The sequence below is a fragment of the Camelina sativa genome, chromosome 2 (genome assembly GCF_030686135.1).
Source record: "Camelina sativa cultivar CO46 ecotype springtype chromosome 2, ASM3068613v1".
NCBI lineage: Eukaryota > Viridiplantae > Streptophyta > Magnoliopsida > Brassicales > Brassicaceae > Camelina > Camelina sativa.
The window spans coordinates 14,468,005-14,483,166 of NC_141881.1; the positions used below are offsets into that span (position 1 = coordinate 14,468,005).

General features: G+C 40.1%; 3 protein-coding genes and 1 pseudogene across 6 annotated transcripts; 3 read left to right on the top strand and 1 right to left on the bottom strand.

Annotated features, from left to right (window-relative positions):
- The first annotated feature begins 1,087 nt into the window (after positions 1–1,087).
- On the top strand, positions 1,088–3,434 carry LOC104718593 (serine racemase). 2 transcript variants are annotated; one of them, XM_010436369.2, is made up of 7 exons: positions 1,138–1,289; positions 1,492–1,590; positions 1,695–1,860; positions 1,963–2,049; positions 2,161–2,391; positions 2,696–2,956; positions 3,046–3,434. In XM_010436369.2, exons 3-7 carry the CDS (start codon positions 1,697–1,699, stop codon positions 3,296–3,298), a joined length of 996 nt encoding a protein of 331 aa, XP_010434671.1. In that variant the 5' UTR covers positions 1,138–1,289; positions 1,492–1,590; positions 1,695–1,696; the 3' UTR covers positions 3,299–3,434. The 2 variants fall into 2 exon arrangements, with proteins under 2 accessions (XP_010434665.1, XP_010434671.1); XM_010436363.2 differs by lacking the exon at positions 1,492–1,590 and having other exon boundaries at positions 1,088–1,289.
- On the bottom strand, positions 3,422–4,564 carry LOC104718587 (osmotin-like protein OSM34; annotated as a pseudogene). The gene is made up of 2 exons (XR_015579300.1): positions 4,115–4,564; positions 3,422–3,985 (listed from the first exon to the last, which is right to left on the bottom strand). The product of XR_015579300.1 is annotated as an osmotin-like protein OSM34 (transcript).
- A 1,117-nt stretch (positions 4,565–5,681) lies between these two features.
- Positions 5,682–14,738, top strand: LOC147948604 (uncharacterized). Of its 2 annotated transcripts, none has more exons than XM_087483051.1 (3): positions 5,682–5,987; positions 6,126–7,585; positions 11,436–14,738. In XM_087483051.1, exon 3 carries the CDS (start codon positions 12,647–12,649, stop codon positions 13,874–13,876), a length of 1,230 nt encoding a protein of 409 aa, XP_087339177.1. In that variant the 5' UTR covers positions 5,682–5,987; positions 6,126–7,585; positions 11,436–12,646; the 3' UTR covers positions 13,877–14,738. The 2 variants fall into 2 exon arrangements, with proteins under 2 accessions (XP_087339177.1, XP_087339178.1); XM_087483052.1 differs by lacking the exons at positions 5,682–5,987; positions 6,126–7,585 and adding an exon at positions 9,901–10,166 and having other exon boundaries at positions 11,436–11,527; positions 11,623–14,738.
- LOC147948605 (uncharacterized) lies at positions 5,981–7,443 on the top strand. Its single transcript, XM_087483059.1, has 2 exons — positions 5,981–6,746; positions 7,043–7,443. The coding sequence occupies exons 1-2, from the start codon at positions 6,056–6,058 to the stop codon at positions 7,048–7,050; spliced, it is 699 nt and encodes a 232-aa protein (XP_087339185.1). The 5' UTR covers positions 5,981–6,055; the 3' UTR covers positions 7,051–7,443.
- Positions 14,739–15,162: the final 424 nt, after the last annotated feature.

The window sequence follows — 15,162 nt, forward strand, 5'->3', positions numbered from 1 at the left end:
TTGCTATCAGCGCCTGGTGGGGTTGGAAATGGCGTTGTGGAAACGTCTTCGGTTCAAATATCAAATCCCGCGACAGAGTACATTTCTTGAAGGACTATGCTACTGAAGTTTCTCTCGCAAATTCAGTACTGCATAGTGGTGATCAGAGTGTGGTGCGAGAAGATAGGCTGATCAAATGGAGCTTACCGACTGAGGGATGGTTTAAGCTTAATACTGATGGAGCATCACACGGAAATCCAGGTTTAGCGACAGCGGGAGGAGTATTACGGGATGGAGAGGGGAACTGGTATGGGGGTTTTGCTCTAAATATTGGTATCTGTACTGCACCTATGGCTGAGTTATGGGGTGTATATTATGGATTATGCTTAACCTGGGAGAAGAGAGCGACGAGAGTGGAGTTGGAGGTAGACTCACAGATAGTGGTTGAGTTTCTTAATTCTGGAATTAATGATTCTCATCCATTATCCTTCCTAGTACGATTGTGCTACGGCTTTTTATCAAGGGACTGGATAGTCCGCATTTCTCACGTGTATAGGGAAGCGAATCGTCTCGCCGACGGTTTAGCTAACTATGCTTTTTCTCTGTCTTTAGGTTTGTATATTTTTGAGTCTCCACCGGATGTAGTGAATTCGATTGTTTTAGAGGATCTTGTTGGATTTGGGACCTCGCGTCGTGTTCGGTTGTAATTTGTTTTCTGTTGTTTAATAAAACTTGGGGAATTTTCCCTCTCTTTCACCAAAAAAAATTGTCATGAGAAACTTGTCTCAGTTTCCAGCATTCACGCTTTGAACTACTCAATGCCTCAAAAATGTTTATAAAGCGATAATATAGAGACGTACGAGAGATATATATAGTGTTGGCAGGATGAACGAGAGTTGAAATGGATATCATAGTTTATCAAATTTTTCATCAAATTAGTTAAGAACTTAAAATACTCAACTATATCATCTGAAGATTGAAAGATTTGGTCAGTGATCAATATACAAATTCTATTGATTAGGATCATCAGCTGATATCACATCTCCACTTGTGGTCTCCTCACCTGTTTAGTAACTTATTTACTATAGCAGTCAACGTAAAAAAGCACATTCATATGATAGTTTTATTAATATAGACAGACAATGCACGACGTTTCTTGTGCTAAACAGCGTAACGTTCTATTTTATAGCTCCGCAACATGGTCCTGTCTTTGAAGAAACGTCTACTACGTCCTCTCGAATCTGCAATTCCCTGAAACTGGGGTAAAATTGAAAATTCCCAAATCCTGAAGACCTGATTTGAGAAATTAGGTTTGTTCTTTTCTCCTTTCTTCGTTTCAATTTCTTAGTGAATTGGACTCTCCTTTGTTTCAATTCGTGTGTTTCTGATGCTTAAGGGTTCTTTAATCGAAACTGTAACTGTAAATTGCAAATGTCATATGTTGAAGCTTTTGTAATTGAAAAGTTTCTATCTTTTTGTAAGCAAAACGCTTTTGACATTGAAAAGTTTCAGTCATTTTGTAAGCAAGAAGAAGCTTTGTAATTGAAAAGTTTCAGTCTTTTTGTAAGCAAGAAAAGCTTTTGCAATCTCAGTTGTGTTCTTGCCTTAAAGGTAACATTTTTAACAAATTTGAAGTAATGTTAGATGAGTATTTGTTGTTTCTGATAAGTAGGATGTTGATTAAGTGATAATGAAGTTTCTTTGTATATTTTTAGAAATGGAAGCAAATAGAGAGAAGTATGCTGCTGATATATCTACCATTAAGGAAGCTCATGAGCGTATTAAGCCTTATATACACATAACTCCGGTGTTAACATCTGAATCTTTGAATATAATCTCCGGAAGAAGCTTGTTCTTTAAGTGTGAATGCTTTCAGAAAGGGTGAGGGGCAGGGATGGACTTGGTACTAATGCTTTGTTGTCAGTGAAGATTCTTATCGAATATCTAATCATTTTAAATTTCTGCTTTCTTATGATATATCAGTGGAGCTTTCAAATTCCGTGGAGCTTGTAATGCTGTTTTGTCTCTTGATCCTGAACAAGCAGCCAAAGGGGTTGTAACACACAGCAGGTTTTGTAAGATTTTGTTTTCATACTATGAAAGATTAATGCTTTATTGTTTACTGATTTCATTTGGGCCTTTAATAGTGTTCATCCCTTACTATTGGATTTCTATTATCAGTGGAAACCATGCTGCTGCGTTGTCTTTGGCTGCGAAGATGCAGGGAATCCCGGCATATATTGTTGTACCAAAAGGTGCTCCACAGTGCAAAGTTGATAATGTGATCCGTTATGGTGGTAAGGTTATATGGAGTGAATCAACTATGTCTTCTAGAGAGACAGTGGCTTCAAAAGTTCTGCAGGAAACAGGTTCAGTTCTCATCCACCCATATAATGATGGACGCATTATCAGGTATTCTGCTTCTCTATGTTGGTGTTATATGTTCAGTTCTCAAATGTACGTTACTCACTAAAGCCTTATTTTGCTAGAAAGATAGAACTTTGAATCTCTTGAGTGGGCTCATTAACACAAAAGGGAACTATATCCTCCAAAATTTAAGTTATTTAATTTTCTTACACAAAAGTGCATATTAGGAATAATATTACAGTATGTTGAAGGAATCATCTCTGTTTTAATATGGGATTCTTTGTTCTTTGACGAGATAACTCTCATTTTTATGGTGAGTAATTAGTTCAGGTTATGGTTCTTGTAACAGTGGTCAGGGTACAATTGCATTGGAACTGCTAGAGCAAATCCAAGAGATTGATGCTATAGTTGTGCCAATAAGCGGTGGTGGTTTGATAAGTGGTGTGGCTCTTGCTGCCAAATCGATTAAGCCTAGCATCCGAATTATAGCCGCTGAACCCAAAGGAGCTGATGATGCGGCTCAGTCTAAGGTCGCTGGTAAGATCATCACTTTACCTGTGACTAATACAATAGCCGATGGCCTTCGAGCTTCTCTTGGAGATTTGACATGGTAAATTAATTCTTACTCTTATAACCTAAATGGCTAAATTGTTTCAAAATCTGTATCATTCCTTCTCAAAACGTCTTATTTGCTATCAGGCCGGTGGTGAGAGACCTGGTAGATGATGTGATAACCTTGGAAGATTGTGAAATAATTGAAGCAATGAGAATGTGCTATGAGATACTAAAGGTCTCTGTAGAACCAAGTGGTGCTATTGGCCTAGCAGCAGTTTTATCAAATAGTTTCCGTAGTCATCTTTCTTTGAGTGATTGCAAAAACATAGGAATTGTACTCTCAGGAGGTAATGTTGATTTAGGCTCTCTATGGGATTCATGCAAGAGATCAAAGTAAACATCTTTGTTTATAGCATTTGCTTCACTGCTCCCCTTAGTATCAGTGATTATGGTTGTACGCTCCACTGATTCTTGTTTATTGTTATTTGTGGTTTGTAAAAGTGATTTAATTTGAAATTGATTTTGTGACAAAAGGGATACTTTTAGCCTAGATGGAGTGTTACAGTTGACAAACATCTCTAGACTTTGACCATACAATTTGGAGTACATAGGAGTGGTTTTTCTAGAGTCCAGCACATAGGTGACCAACGTAATTATTATTGCTTCATTATTATCCATGATCGTAGATATATATTGATCATACCCGTCCACATACTTACAGACATACAACAGAGACGCGGCTCCTAATTATTTAATGCTCATTGGTAATCAAAGAGGAGCTGGAGACCCGTAGCACGGAGCTTAGCCCTAAGGACAAAACACGACCCTGTAGTTAGTGTTGGTGCAAGTGAAAGTGCTGGTTGGGTCATCTTGTGGATAGCTGTAGGCGTCGGGACATCTCTGTTTGAAGAATCTTGAGAATCCAGTGCTACTACATGAACCTTTCCCGTTCGTACAACAATACTGGTTTGACCTATAAACCGTACACGGGTTATTGCAACCGCCCGGGGCCCTCAACTGGTTCGGACACTGTCCCTTTATGTCCGCGTTGCATATTATCCGCTTGCAATTCGAGCTTGTTGGGCTGGAAACAATACAACACACCGACAAAAGATTTTATCATAATGAAACATTTTGAAATATAGACAAATTAAAGAAAATTGCTTTTGGGAAATTTTTCATATTTTATATTTATGATGATATATTCTCTTACCTAAACTCCATAGGGATGTTAAATCCATCGATAGATGTCATAGAAGTCTAAGTTATTGTATTGGTTTAAAGCATACTCAGCCAACGTGTTTGGAGGCTGGCCCCAACCAGTACATTGAAGTCCACCACTACAATCACCAGTTTCGCATCGGCCACGGCCCGAGGAATCAAACTTACAGTTGGTCCGACCCCAAATCCGGGCCATTTTAGTGCCGGCCGCAACATCTAACCTCCATGACTGGCCAGCATATAGACGCCGACCTCCTCCGGGGCTAGCGGCTGCCCACACGGTGTAGCTACATCGATTAAGGATGTCGAATGTGGCAGCAGTCGCAGTGGAGATGAGGAAAATGATGGAGAATATGAACGTCGAGTGAGAGATGTTTGCCATCTTGTTGGTTCTATTATTTGTTGTCTGTGTGTGTCTGATCTTTTTGTTAATATTTATCATGGGTTTTATACTGAAGTAAGGGGTTATTTCTGTAATTTTGAACTACGTAAAAAATTTCAAACTGATATGATTCCAGCCGAAGTTATACGTTAGAAATGTTAGCTAGTGGATTTCATCGGTTGATGATGTATTGATGTTAGTGGGATATATGTACCATTGTGTCCACTAGCCACTAGGCTAAGCCCGAATACAAAGACTTCACTAAAGGTAACTTCTTCTAAGTCAATTTGTGCTCCAATAATGCAAAATCACATACCTTTATCTGTACCAATTTTCTCTATTAATGGGAGACTTTAATATGTTGTATTGACTAACGCAAAAGTTTGTTTTTAGATTGGTGTGTCGAACTAAGATAAATGACAAGTGATTTTCTTGGTTTTTTGGGGTGATGGATCTATGGTTTAACCAAGTTTCGCGTTCAAAACTCAAACCACATAAAGTTTCGGAACTTTTTAAGAAACCACACAAAATGAGATTACACAGTCGTTAACGAACCTCAGTCTTAAAATAAATGATCTAACATCCGTCTCCTTTTACCTCAGAGACGGGATGCCACGTGCGTTTTTAGGCCTTCTTGTTCATTCACTTTTTAAATTGTACTTTCAAGAACTTTCTTCATTGAAAACCACCAGGTTAAACGTGTCTTCCTAAACTCTTAACAACGTCATAATACCAATATAGATACCAAACCAAGTCTCAAATAAAAACTCGAGTCATTGAACAACAAAGCGAGACGAAGATTTACGTAACTATTTAGAATTCTCATCCTAACTTGACAAAGAAAGAAAGAGGGTTACTCACTAATGTCGATCACATATATCTATACAATAATCATCATAGCATATAGAATCATATACTTGCAATCTTGTAACGTGCATTGTTTGTTAAGCTTGAACACGTAAAATTTCTTCTTGTTCATAGCAAAACATCCATACATATAATACATTGTAAGGTTCACCCATCTCTCGTGACTGTTGGAATAAATAATCATGATGTCCCTTTCTCTCTCCTTCATGCAAGATGTCTTGTCTCTCTCCTTCATGCAAGCCATTTTTGTAACAGCTAGTTTTTATCTTCTTCTTTTATATATTTGTATCTCTCTTGTATTCTCAGGACTAAGAGAAATAATATACAGTTTCTCTCTATTCTCTCTATTCTCTCTATTCTTCCGCTTATATTTCTACATGGTAGCAGAGCTTTAGATCCTTATTCTCTGTCTCTTTTGCTATTATTCTTTTTCTTTTCTTTTTTGGGTATGGAAAACTCAAAACAGATTACTCTTCCTGTTATCCTTAAAGGAGATAATTACATTATGTGGTCTAGGACTACCAAAACTGCTCTTTGCAGTCGGGGACTATGGAATCATATTTTAAGCACTAGAGAGTGATTGTTGGTATTCTGGAGAATGAAGAAGATGTTGCAGGTAAAAACCCTTTTGGCAGTTCTGAAGTATCCAACCTTGAGTATGACAAATGGTTTCAAGAAAATCAAATGGTTCTTGCCATTCTCCAAAGCTCTCTTGAGCAGTCTCTCCTTACTGCATATTCTTATTGTGAAACAGCAAAGGAGTTGTGGGATACCCTAAAAGGTGTCTATGGAAATGTTTCAAATCTCAGCCGGATCTTTGAAGTGAAGAAGGCATTGAACAATTTAACTCAAGAGGAGAAACCTTTTAACCAACATTTTGGAGAATTCAGATCTCTTTGGTCAGAGTTGGAGACTCTTCGTCCTCCAACAACATATCAGATGGTGCTTAATGAAAGGCATGAACAAGATCAAGTCTTTGGACTTCTTCTTACTCTCAACCCTTCTTTCAATGGTCTCATCCATCATATCCTCAGATCTGAAAAGCTTCCCAATTTGAATGAGGTTTGTATGCAAATTCAAAAGGAAGATGGATCTACTGGTTTGTTTAGCCAGAAAAGTGAGCTTGCTATCGCTCATAAAGGAGCTTATGAAAAAGGAGCTTACAAAAGGAGTGACTACAACAAGTTATTGTGTGATCACTGCAAGAAGAAGGGGCATACCAAGGAGAAGTGTTGGGTTCTCCATCCTCATCTGAAGCCGGCTAAGATGAATGAACCTAGGAAGGCTATGTCTGCATCTGCTGCAGATGACGATGTGGTTAGAAAATCTGATCTTGATGCCCTTATCAAAAGCATTGCTTCTCTCAAAGAATCTGGTAATGCTCTACTTACTCTAAAATCTCATAAGCCAATTATTGTTGATTCTGGTGCTTCTCATCATATGATCAGTGATGTTAATCTTATTGATAATGTTAAACCTGCAACTGGAAATGTTATCATTGCTAATGGTCATGGTGTTCCTGTTAAAGGCATAGGAAATCTGAAATTGTTTAACAAAGATTCTCAAGCTTTCTATATGCCTGAATTTACTTCAAACCTTTTGTCTGTCAAAAAGGCAACAAGTGATCTTGATTGCTTGGCTATTTTCAGTCCTAATGAGATTTGGTTTCAGGATATTAAGACGGGAAAGACTATTGGTGAAGGATCAACAAAGAATGATCTCTATGTTCTTGAAGATCTCAATCTTGTTTCTGCTTTTGCTAATAATTCTGTTTGGCATGCTAGACTAGGTCATCCTCATACTAAGGCCCTTAGTTTACTTCTTCCTAAAATGTCTTTTGATCATGAGAAGTGTGAGGCTTGTATTTTAGGAAAGCATTGTAAAACTGTTTTTCCAAACTCTACTACTACTTATCAAGATTGTTTTGAACTTATTCATTCTGATGTTTGGTCTGCTCCTTGTGCTTCAAGAGATAATAACAAATATTTTGTTACGTTTATTGATAAAAAATCTAAATATATGTGGCTAACTCTTTTACCTTCAAAAGGCCGTGTTTTTGAAGCTTTTTCAAACTTTCACAGCTATGTTTCCACTCAGTTCAATGCGAAGATAAAGACTTTGAGGACCGACAATGTAATGACCCTCACCCAGAGTAAAAATCTCAAAATAAAAGATCGAGGAAATGGGCTCAGGAACCAGTAGAACTCTTGGGGGGTAAGGGAAGGTTGTTTTCTTTTTGAGCGTAAGTGTAGGGGTTGGATAATTTTCTTTTTGTGTATCTAGACCTAACCTTGTTGTGTTGTCTAGGATCCGAACCCTTAGAATTATCAGCTAGGTTGGTGTAGAACTTGTGTAACTTTTCCAACGGTTTGTAAAAGTACCTTATGTTCTCTAGCCGTATTTCTCGTAGTACTATTTAACTGCTTGCTCATCCTTGCATGTTTTATTACTTGCTTTGATTGTTGCTTGAGTTTTATAGGTTTGCATAGATAATTATATTGCATAATTACCTTGCATTATTTAACGCGATCGACGAAGATTCACATAAGCCACCACAAAGCGCGATCAGACAGAAGAGAAGAAGCTCAAGAAAGAACAAGAGAGTTCGACTAAGATAAGAGCAGTCAGTTCAGATTATTAAAGAGGGAGGAGTGAAAAGAAGAGAGATGATAAAGAAGGATGAGGCAAACTCCAAGAAACCGAAAGAATAGTGCAAATCAATCGACAGCAGCAAGCGTATAGAAAGAGTCAAAGTAAACATGACCAAGAAGGTGCGAAAGAAAAAGTACGTAGTCCAAGGAATAGAGCAAAGAGGATGCAAGAAGATAATGTGGGAAAGGAGAAGATAGTCTACGAATAGACAAAGAGGGTGTAAGAAAATAATAGGCAGTAACGGAGCAGCGTTAATATGCTAAAAGGCGAGAATTGGCCGAAGAAATTGAAAGGAAATAAAATCCTAAGGCGTGTAAAGATGAAGAAATAGGCGAATCGAAGAAGCATCGTGTTGAGGTCAAACCAAGTCGTATGTTGAAGTGTGTCAAGGTGAAATGAGTTAAGCTATAAACAGGAAGGAAGAGAGAAGAGTCAGGAACAAGCTGAAGAAAGAAAAGCATTGACTCAAGGAAGTTTATGGTGACCAAGCAATAAGGCAAAAATCTTAATGTATGGAGAACCTAAAGATGAGGTGGAGTTAAGTGAATACTGGAGATGCATAAGCTTTCCGAGAAGCAGCCGCAACGGAGTTCGAGTATTTAAAGTTAAAACGGTGGTATGTACGTGGAGTAAAATATCGGAGAAGAAACAACCAAAGAAAGGAGAATTTCGGCAAAGATATTAACACGATAGTAACTATAAGGCAACGACAACTGTACCAGGAGTATGAGCATCACCAAAAGAGGAAGGAGACGTGAGAATTCGGGGACGAATTCTTATAAGGGGGGGAGAATGTAATGACCCTCACCCAGAGTAAAAATCTCAAAATAAAAGATCGAGGAAATGGGCCGGAAAAGACTTGAAAAGAAAGAAGATGTAAAACAGAGAAGAACGACCAGAAGAAGTCCGAGGAAAAAGTTAGGAGTCGAAAAATGACCAAACCAAGACGGAGTGACCGGGAGTATGGCCAGGACCCTAAGGATGATCGAGGAATCAAGAAAATTAGTCGAAGAGTCGAGGAAAGTTGCCGAGAAAACTTACCGAGAGAACCATTAATGACTGACCAATGGACCGATAGCCATTGACCGAACTATCGAGGAACTGGTCCGAATGAATCAAAGAATGCTGGAAGGAAACATCGAAGGTGATAGACAAAGGATAGAGTGTTTTGGGAAAAATTATTATTTTCTCAAAATTTCGGCCAATAAGAATTAAGATAAGTGGGAGATTATTTTCAAGAAGGCTTAGTGGGATTAATGGGAAATTAATCCCAAGGAAGAAGTGGTGTTTAAGGAGGCCAAGTCATGCAATTTTACACCAAAGAGAAGAAGTGGAGCAAATTAGGCCAAGTCATGCGACATTAAGAAAGGAGTTAGTGGGAGAATTAAAAATTCAAGAAGATTAAGGAAATTAGTGGAGGATTAGCTTAATCAAGGAGATTAATGAAGAAGTGGTGTCCGAAGTGGCCAAGTCTCACCAATTATGACCAAATGATTCAAGAGGGAAGAAGTGGACAACATTGCGCCAAGTCTTGTGCATCATTGCCTTACAAAATTTTGTGGCAATTAAGAAATATGCACTAATAAAAAGAGTTACATGCTCTAATAAAAGAGATTCCATGCACTAATAAAGAAGGATTAGAAGGCTAATTGTCAAGCTGTTATTGGAAGAAGAATTACATGTCGCATTTACAAGAAGAGGAGAAGACACTTGTCGATTTGCACTAAGGAAATGAAGAGGATTCGAGCTTATAAATAGAGGGAGGGAGACTCATTACCAAAGTTCTCACATTTCTCTCAACACTCAAACACTTAAAACTTTGCTTTCTCTCAAAGACAAGAGAGGAACAAGGGAGATTGTCGAGAAAGAAATCGTCTAGTAAAATAAGGAGTTGCCGTCGAAGTAATCATAGACGAAGGAGCGGAGTTGTTATCGAGTGATCGTCGAGAAAACCCGGACTTAGTGTTGAAATCAAGCTGTCGAAGAAAAGGAGTTTCTATCGAAGAGACCTTCGGGAGAGAGACGCGGTTGGATCGAGTAAGTCGAGAACGAGAACGGTCGAAGGAGCGGAGAACTGTCGACGCGAAGACCGTCTGATCGTGTGGTGCAGTGAGTCTGTGTAATCATCGTCGATACGCGAAAGGTGAGTCTGCGGTAATGCATGTAGGATAGATGCATGTAGTTTTGGTTTAAATCGATTGCATGCCTAGTATGGTAGGATTCATCTTAGTGAAATGTTTAAATGCACATCTAACTTGAATCACCATGCATGTTGAATTCGGTTGCATTTTAAGTAAATTGGGACTTAAAATTTGGTTAGAACTGCATGCTAAAATGAGCTAGTTTAACTTGAATATTTTCTTGTTAAAATCCGGTTGCATGCATGATAGATGATTAAATAATTTGCATTGTTTTGCATAATTTTTAATCGAGGTTAGAACATGCCTAAATTACCTTAAGGATTTAAATGAATAAATCGGTTAGGTTGCATGTTATTTTGGACTTAGGATTTAAATGGGTAAATCTTATTTGGTTGCATGCATTAGGACTTGTTGCATAATCTTTGCTTAAGTTGCTTATATTTTTTGCATGCATGTAGAATGATCTTAAGTTGCTTGATGTATATACTTGCTCCTTGTTGATTATTGCATGTTATATTCTCGCTCGATTTCATGCTTGTGTGCTTGACTAATCGTTGCTTGAATTGTTGTTGTGTGTTTTATTTTAGCCTAGTCTCTTGAATTCGTTTCTTGAGTCCGAAGCTAGAGTAGTGTGTCGATATTTCTGTGTCCAAAAGCGTATGTCTCGCGAGAGTTCTCAACGACCACTCGCGCGGGACAATGTTACGACTGGCTAGCTACCAGTGTAACCGCTACATGACGATGTAGCTAAAGGTGGGATCATACCGGAGAACTTTGTGGTCTCGACATGAGGAAGGATTGGAACGGAAAAGAATATCGAAGGGCCCTAGGTGTAAAGAGTCTAGAGCATTCAAGTGTTCCTTGTTTATGTCTAGTCGTCTTTGCATGTTGTGTGTTGTCTAAGAGTCTAGGATAGTTCAAGTGTCCCTTGCTTATTCTAGTCGTCTTAGCGAGTCGCATAGGGGGGAAGAGTCTAAGGTGTCCAAGTAGTTCCTTGTTCCCTTAGGACGTCTTTCTCGTACTGTAGCAAGCCTAGATCTTTCGAATTGAGTCGTAGTGATCTAACCTTTCTTGCTTGTTTGTTGTTTGAATGCTTCCGCTATAGCTTCTGTTGCGAGACTTTGATAACTTGCTAAGTTTGTTTCACTTGCTTGTTTTCTTTGTTGCTGGGGTAGTCGGGTTGGGAAATAGAATCCTGTTTAGGATAAAAAGGGGTACCCAGGCTCACTGAGTAATCTTAGATTACTCATGATAATATTTTGGTCTTGCAGGAAAGCTTAAGTGAGTCTAGAGCTGGAGCAAACTTTAGGGTGCCGGATAGGGTTTTCCTTGTAAAACCCTATATTTTTTTATAAATGGTTATGTATAAATTTTTCCGACTATCTTTATATATACATTGCTTTAATAATTTGTTTGTGATGAATTATTTTACTAAAGTAATATATATACGGTTTTCAGGAAAACATGGCAAGTTGCAAAGGATACTCGGCCTTGTCCGGGCTAACACAACGCACCAGGCCGCGAGGGTTGAAAAGCCTAAGTAACCTCGGTTGCGGGTGGGATTGTGCTAGGGAGGATCGGTCGGGAAGTCTGCAGCTTCCGTCCCTCGGCCGGACCACCTCGGCGCAATTCTGCAAGTGGCGTCCCGTGGCTGTCTGATGGCCTTCGTGGTCCTAGGATGGTTCGGGGGCGTTATAACGGTGGTAACAGAGCGGTGTTTTCGAGCCCGCGAGCACTTGTGCATTTCAAAGTTTTATCGAGTAATGTGTCACAAGAACATAAAAAAAAAAATTTATCCGGTAGTTTGCTTGTCTAGTTTAGGTTGAACCTTAGAAAGAACTAACCGTCTGACCTTGTTTCTTGTGGGTTTTAGATGTATTCAGGTGATTCAGGTTACGGGGATGGTTCAGGAGATGAGGGGCCGAGACATGAGGGTTGTGGACATCATAACGGGTTCTTGTCAACGGAATCAGAAAGCAGCCAATGGCCATATGATTCAAGTAATGAGAGTGAGGACGGGGTATTCGATGCTGACAACACCAATTGGTCTGTCGAGACCGATCCGTCCGAATGTTTGGAAGAAACGGAGGAGTTGGAAGCTAATCAAGATGACCAGACAATAGTATTGGAGATTGGCGAGCCAAGTCGACTTCAAATACGAATGGACGCGCAAGGGAAGTTTGAAACTATCCCTGTGGGAGATCATTGAGAGGCGGAGACGGAGCTAGCCGACAAGCTGCAAAAGTTATTATTGGATCTTGTGGAGGACCAAGGCGAGGATATCAGTCATGAAAACTTTATAAGGGAGTACCCGGAAGCGATTGATAAGATTCTGGATTTCTTGACGGAGGTGTATGTGCCGGAGGAAGAAGGAGCTGTAAGCGGTACAGGAGTAGTACCCGAGGCCGGAGGTCCGAGTGGTGAACAACCAGCGGAAGAGAAAGCAGAGACGAGTACCAGAATTTTATTGGTGTTAGACGAGATGCACTCACCGGACAGGGGAAACGAAGATGATGGTGAAGTCGAGGTACCGGGAATCAAGGAGGAAGAAGAACTAACTAAGGAGGATCCTGAGTTCGGAGAATCAACGGCGAGAAGGGATAAAGTTGTAGAAGTGATTGACTTAGTGTCAAGTGATGATGAAGGAATTCCAACTTTTGGGGTGGAGTCAAGAGACGAGCAGGACTCGATACCAAATGATCGAGAACAAGAAGCTGATGCAAGTACGGAGCTTATGGAGGACGTGAGGTTAAGACTTAGTGCGAGACGAGTAGTAAGGGAACCAGGAGAACCAAGTCAAGCTGCGAGCAATCAAGAAGATCAAGATCAAGTAGTACCAGACTCGGTAGTGTCGAATCAGATAGTGCTGAGACGTGATAGCCCCATCCGAGCTGTGCCATTACAAATGGTGTTACCAGGGGAAGAGGAGGAACCAATGGACCGAGATTTGGAGATGCTTGCTAAGAGCTATGAGTTAAGAAGGCAGAACCGAGAACGACTAAGGATGGAGATGGGAGAAAGTAGTTCAAGTTTGAAGAGAACAAGAGAGTACTACCAAGAGCTGCAGGCGAAAGGGGAGTTGGAGATGCACTCCGTAACATTTCAACCGAGAGGCAGGCTGAGAGTGCGAGCCACTGCCAGGAAGAGGGTGGTCTACCCAAATCAAGTTCACATGAGAAACACGCCCTATTGCGAGTTGTGTAGAGGCATTGGGCATTGGACAAGACATTGCTGGAGGCCAGCGTTGAGACGCATGTGTGACCCGACGGACCAAGATTGTGAGTGGTGCGGACTGCGAGGGCACTTTGCTTATCGTTGCCCAAACCCAGACCGAATGAGATATTGGAGGAGATGTGAGGCGTGCAGAGAACCAGGGCATCCGAACAACCATTGCTGGAGGACAAGACCACAACACTTTCCGGACCTGGAGGATATGGTATGCACCGTGTGTGGTGGAAGAGGACATTATGTTCACGAATGTCCATACCGGATGGTGCCAGAGAGAATGAGCCCAGTTGGTCGATGGGAAGAGACAAGAGAGAATCCGTTAAGACGAGCTGAACGAATGGAAGAGAACCCGATGAACCAAGCTGGAACCTCGACGTCTGCTGCCTCTACCTCAACCGAGTCTCCCGCTGAACCGCCACCTGATGAGCCAGTTAACGAGTGCGTATGCTTTTGCGAAGTATGTACTAGGCTCAGGAACCAGTAGAACTCTTGGGGGGTAAGGGAAGGTTGTTTTCTTTTTGAGCGTAAGTGTAGGGGTTGGATAATTTTCTTTTTGTGTATCTAGACCTAACCTTGTTGTGTTGTCTAGGATCCGAACCCTTAGAATTATCGGCTAGGTTGGTGTAGAACTTGTGTAGCTTTTCCAACGGTTTGTAAAAGTACCTTATGTTCTCTAGCCGTACTTCTCGTAGTACTATTTAACTGCTTGCTAATCCTTGCATGTTTTATTACTTGCTTTGATTGTTGCTTGAGTTTTATAGGTTTGCATAGATAATTATATTGCATAATTACCTTGCATTATTTAACGCGATCGACGAAGATTCACATAAGCCACCACAAAGCGCGATCAGACAGAAGAGAAGAAGCTCAAGAAAGAACAAGAGAGTTCGACTAAGATAAGAGCAGTCAGTTCAGATTATTAAAGAGGGAGGAGTGAAAAGAAGAGAGATGATAAAGAAGGATGAGGCAAACTCCAAGAAACCGAAAGAATAGTGCAAATCAATCGACAGCAGCAAGCCTATAGAAAGAGTCAAAGTAAACATGACCAAGAAGGTGCGAAAGAAAAAGTACGTAGTCCAAGGAATAGAGCAAAGAGGATGCAAGAAGATAATGTAGGAAAGGAGAAGATAGTCTACGAATAGACAAAGAGGGTGTAAGAAAATAATAGGCAGTAACGGAGCAGCGTTAATATGCTAAAAGGCGAGAATTGGCCGAAGAAATTGAAAGGAAATAAAATCCTAAGGCGTGTAAAGATGAAGAAATAGGCGAATCGAAGAAGCATCGTGTTGAGGTCAAACCAAGTCGTATGTTGAAGTGTGTCAAGGTGAAATGAGTTAAGCTATAAACAGGAAGGAAGAGAGAAGAGTCAGGAACAAGCTGAAGAAAGAAAAGCATTGACTCAAGGAAGTTTATGGTGACCAAGCAATAAGGCAAAAATCTTAATGTATGGAGAACCTAAAGATGAGGTGGAGTTAAGTGAATACTAGAGATGCAGAAGCTTTCCGAGAAGCAGCCGCAATGGAGTTCGAGTATTTAAAGTTAAAACGGTGGTATGTACGTGGAGTAAAATATCGGAGAAGAAACAGCCAAAGAAAGGAGAATTTCGGCAAAGATATTAACACGATAGTAACTATAAGGCAACGACAGCTGTACCAGGAGTATGAGCATCACCAAAAGAGGAAGGAGACGTGAGAATTCGGGGACGAATTCTTATAAGGGGGGAGAATGTAATGACCCTCACCCAGAGTAAAAATCTCAAAATAAAAGATC

Excerpts from the sequence above, each read along its gene's own strand:
- LOC104718593 (XM_010436363.2), top strand. The coding sequence starts at position 1,697 with ATGGAAGCAAATAGAGAGAAGTATGCTGCTGATATATCTACCATTAAG. Across the intron at positions 2,392-2,695 it reads AATGATGGACGCATTATCAG|TGGTCAGGGTACAATTGCAT; the intron begins GTATTCTGCTTC and ends TTCTTGTAACAG. Across the intron at positions 2,957-3,045 it reads TCTCTTGGAGATTTGACATG|GCCGGTGGTGAGAGACCTGG; the intron begins GTAAATTAATTC and ends ATTTGCTATCAG.
- LOC147948604 (XM_087483051.1), top strand. The coding sequence starts at position 12,647 with ATGCACTCACCGGACAGGGGAAACGAAGATGATGGTGAAGTCGAGGTA.
- LOC147948605 (XM_087483059.1), top strand. The coding sequence starts at position 6,056 with ATGGTTCTTGCCATTCTCCAAAGCTCTCTTGAGCAGTCTCTCCTTACT.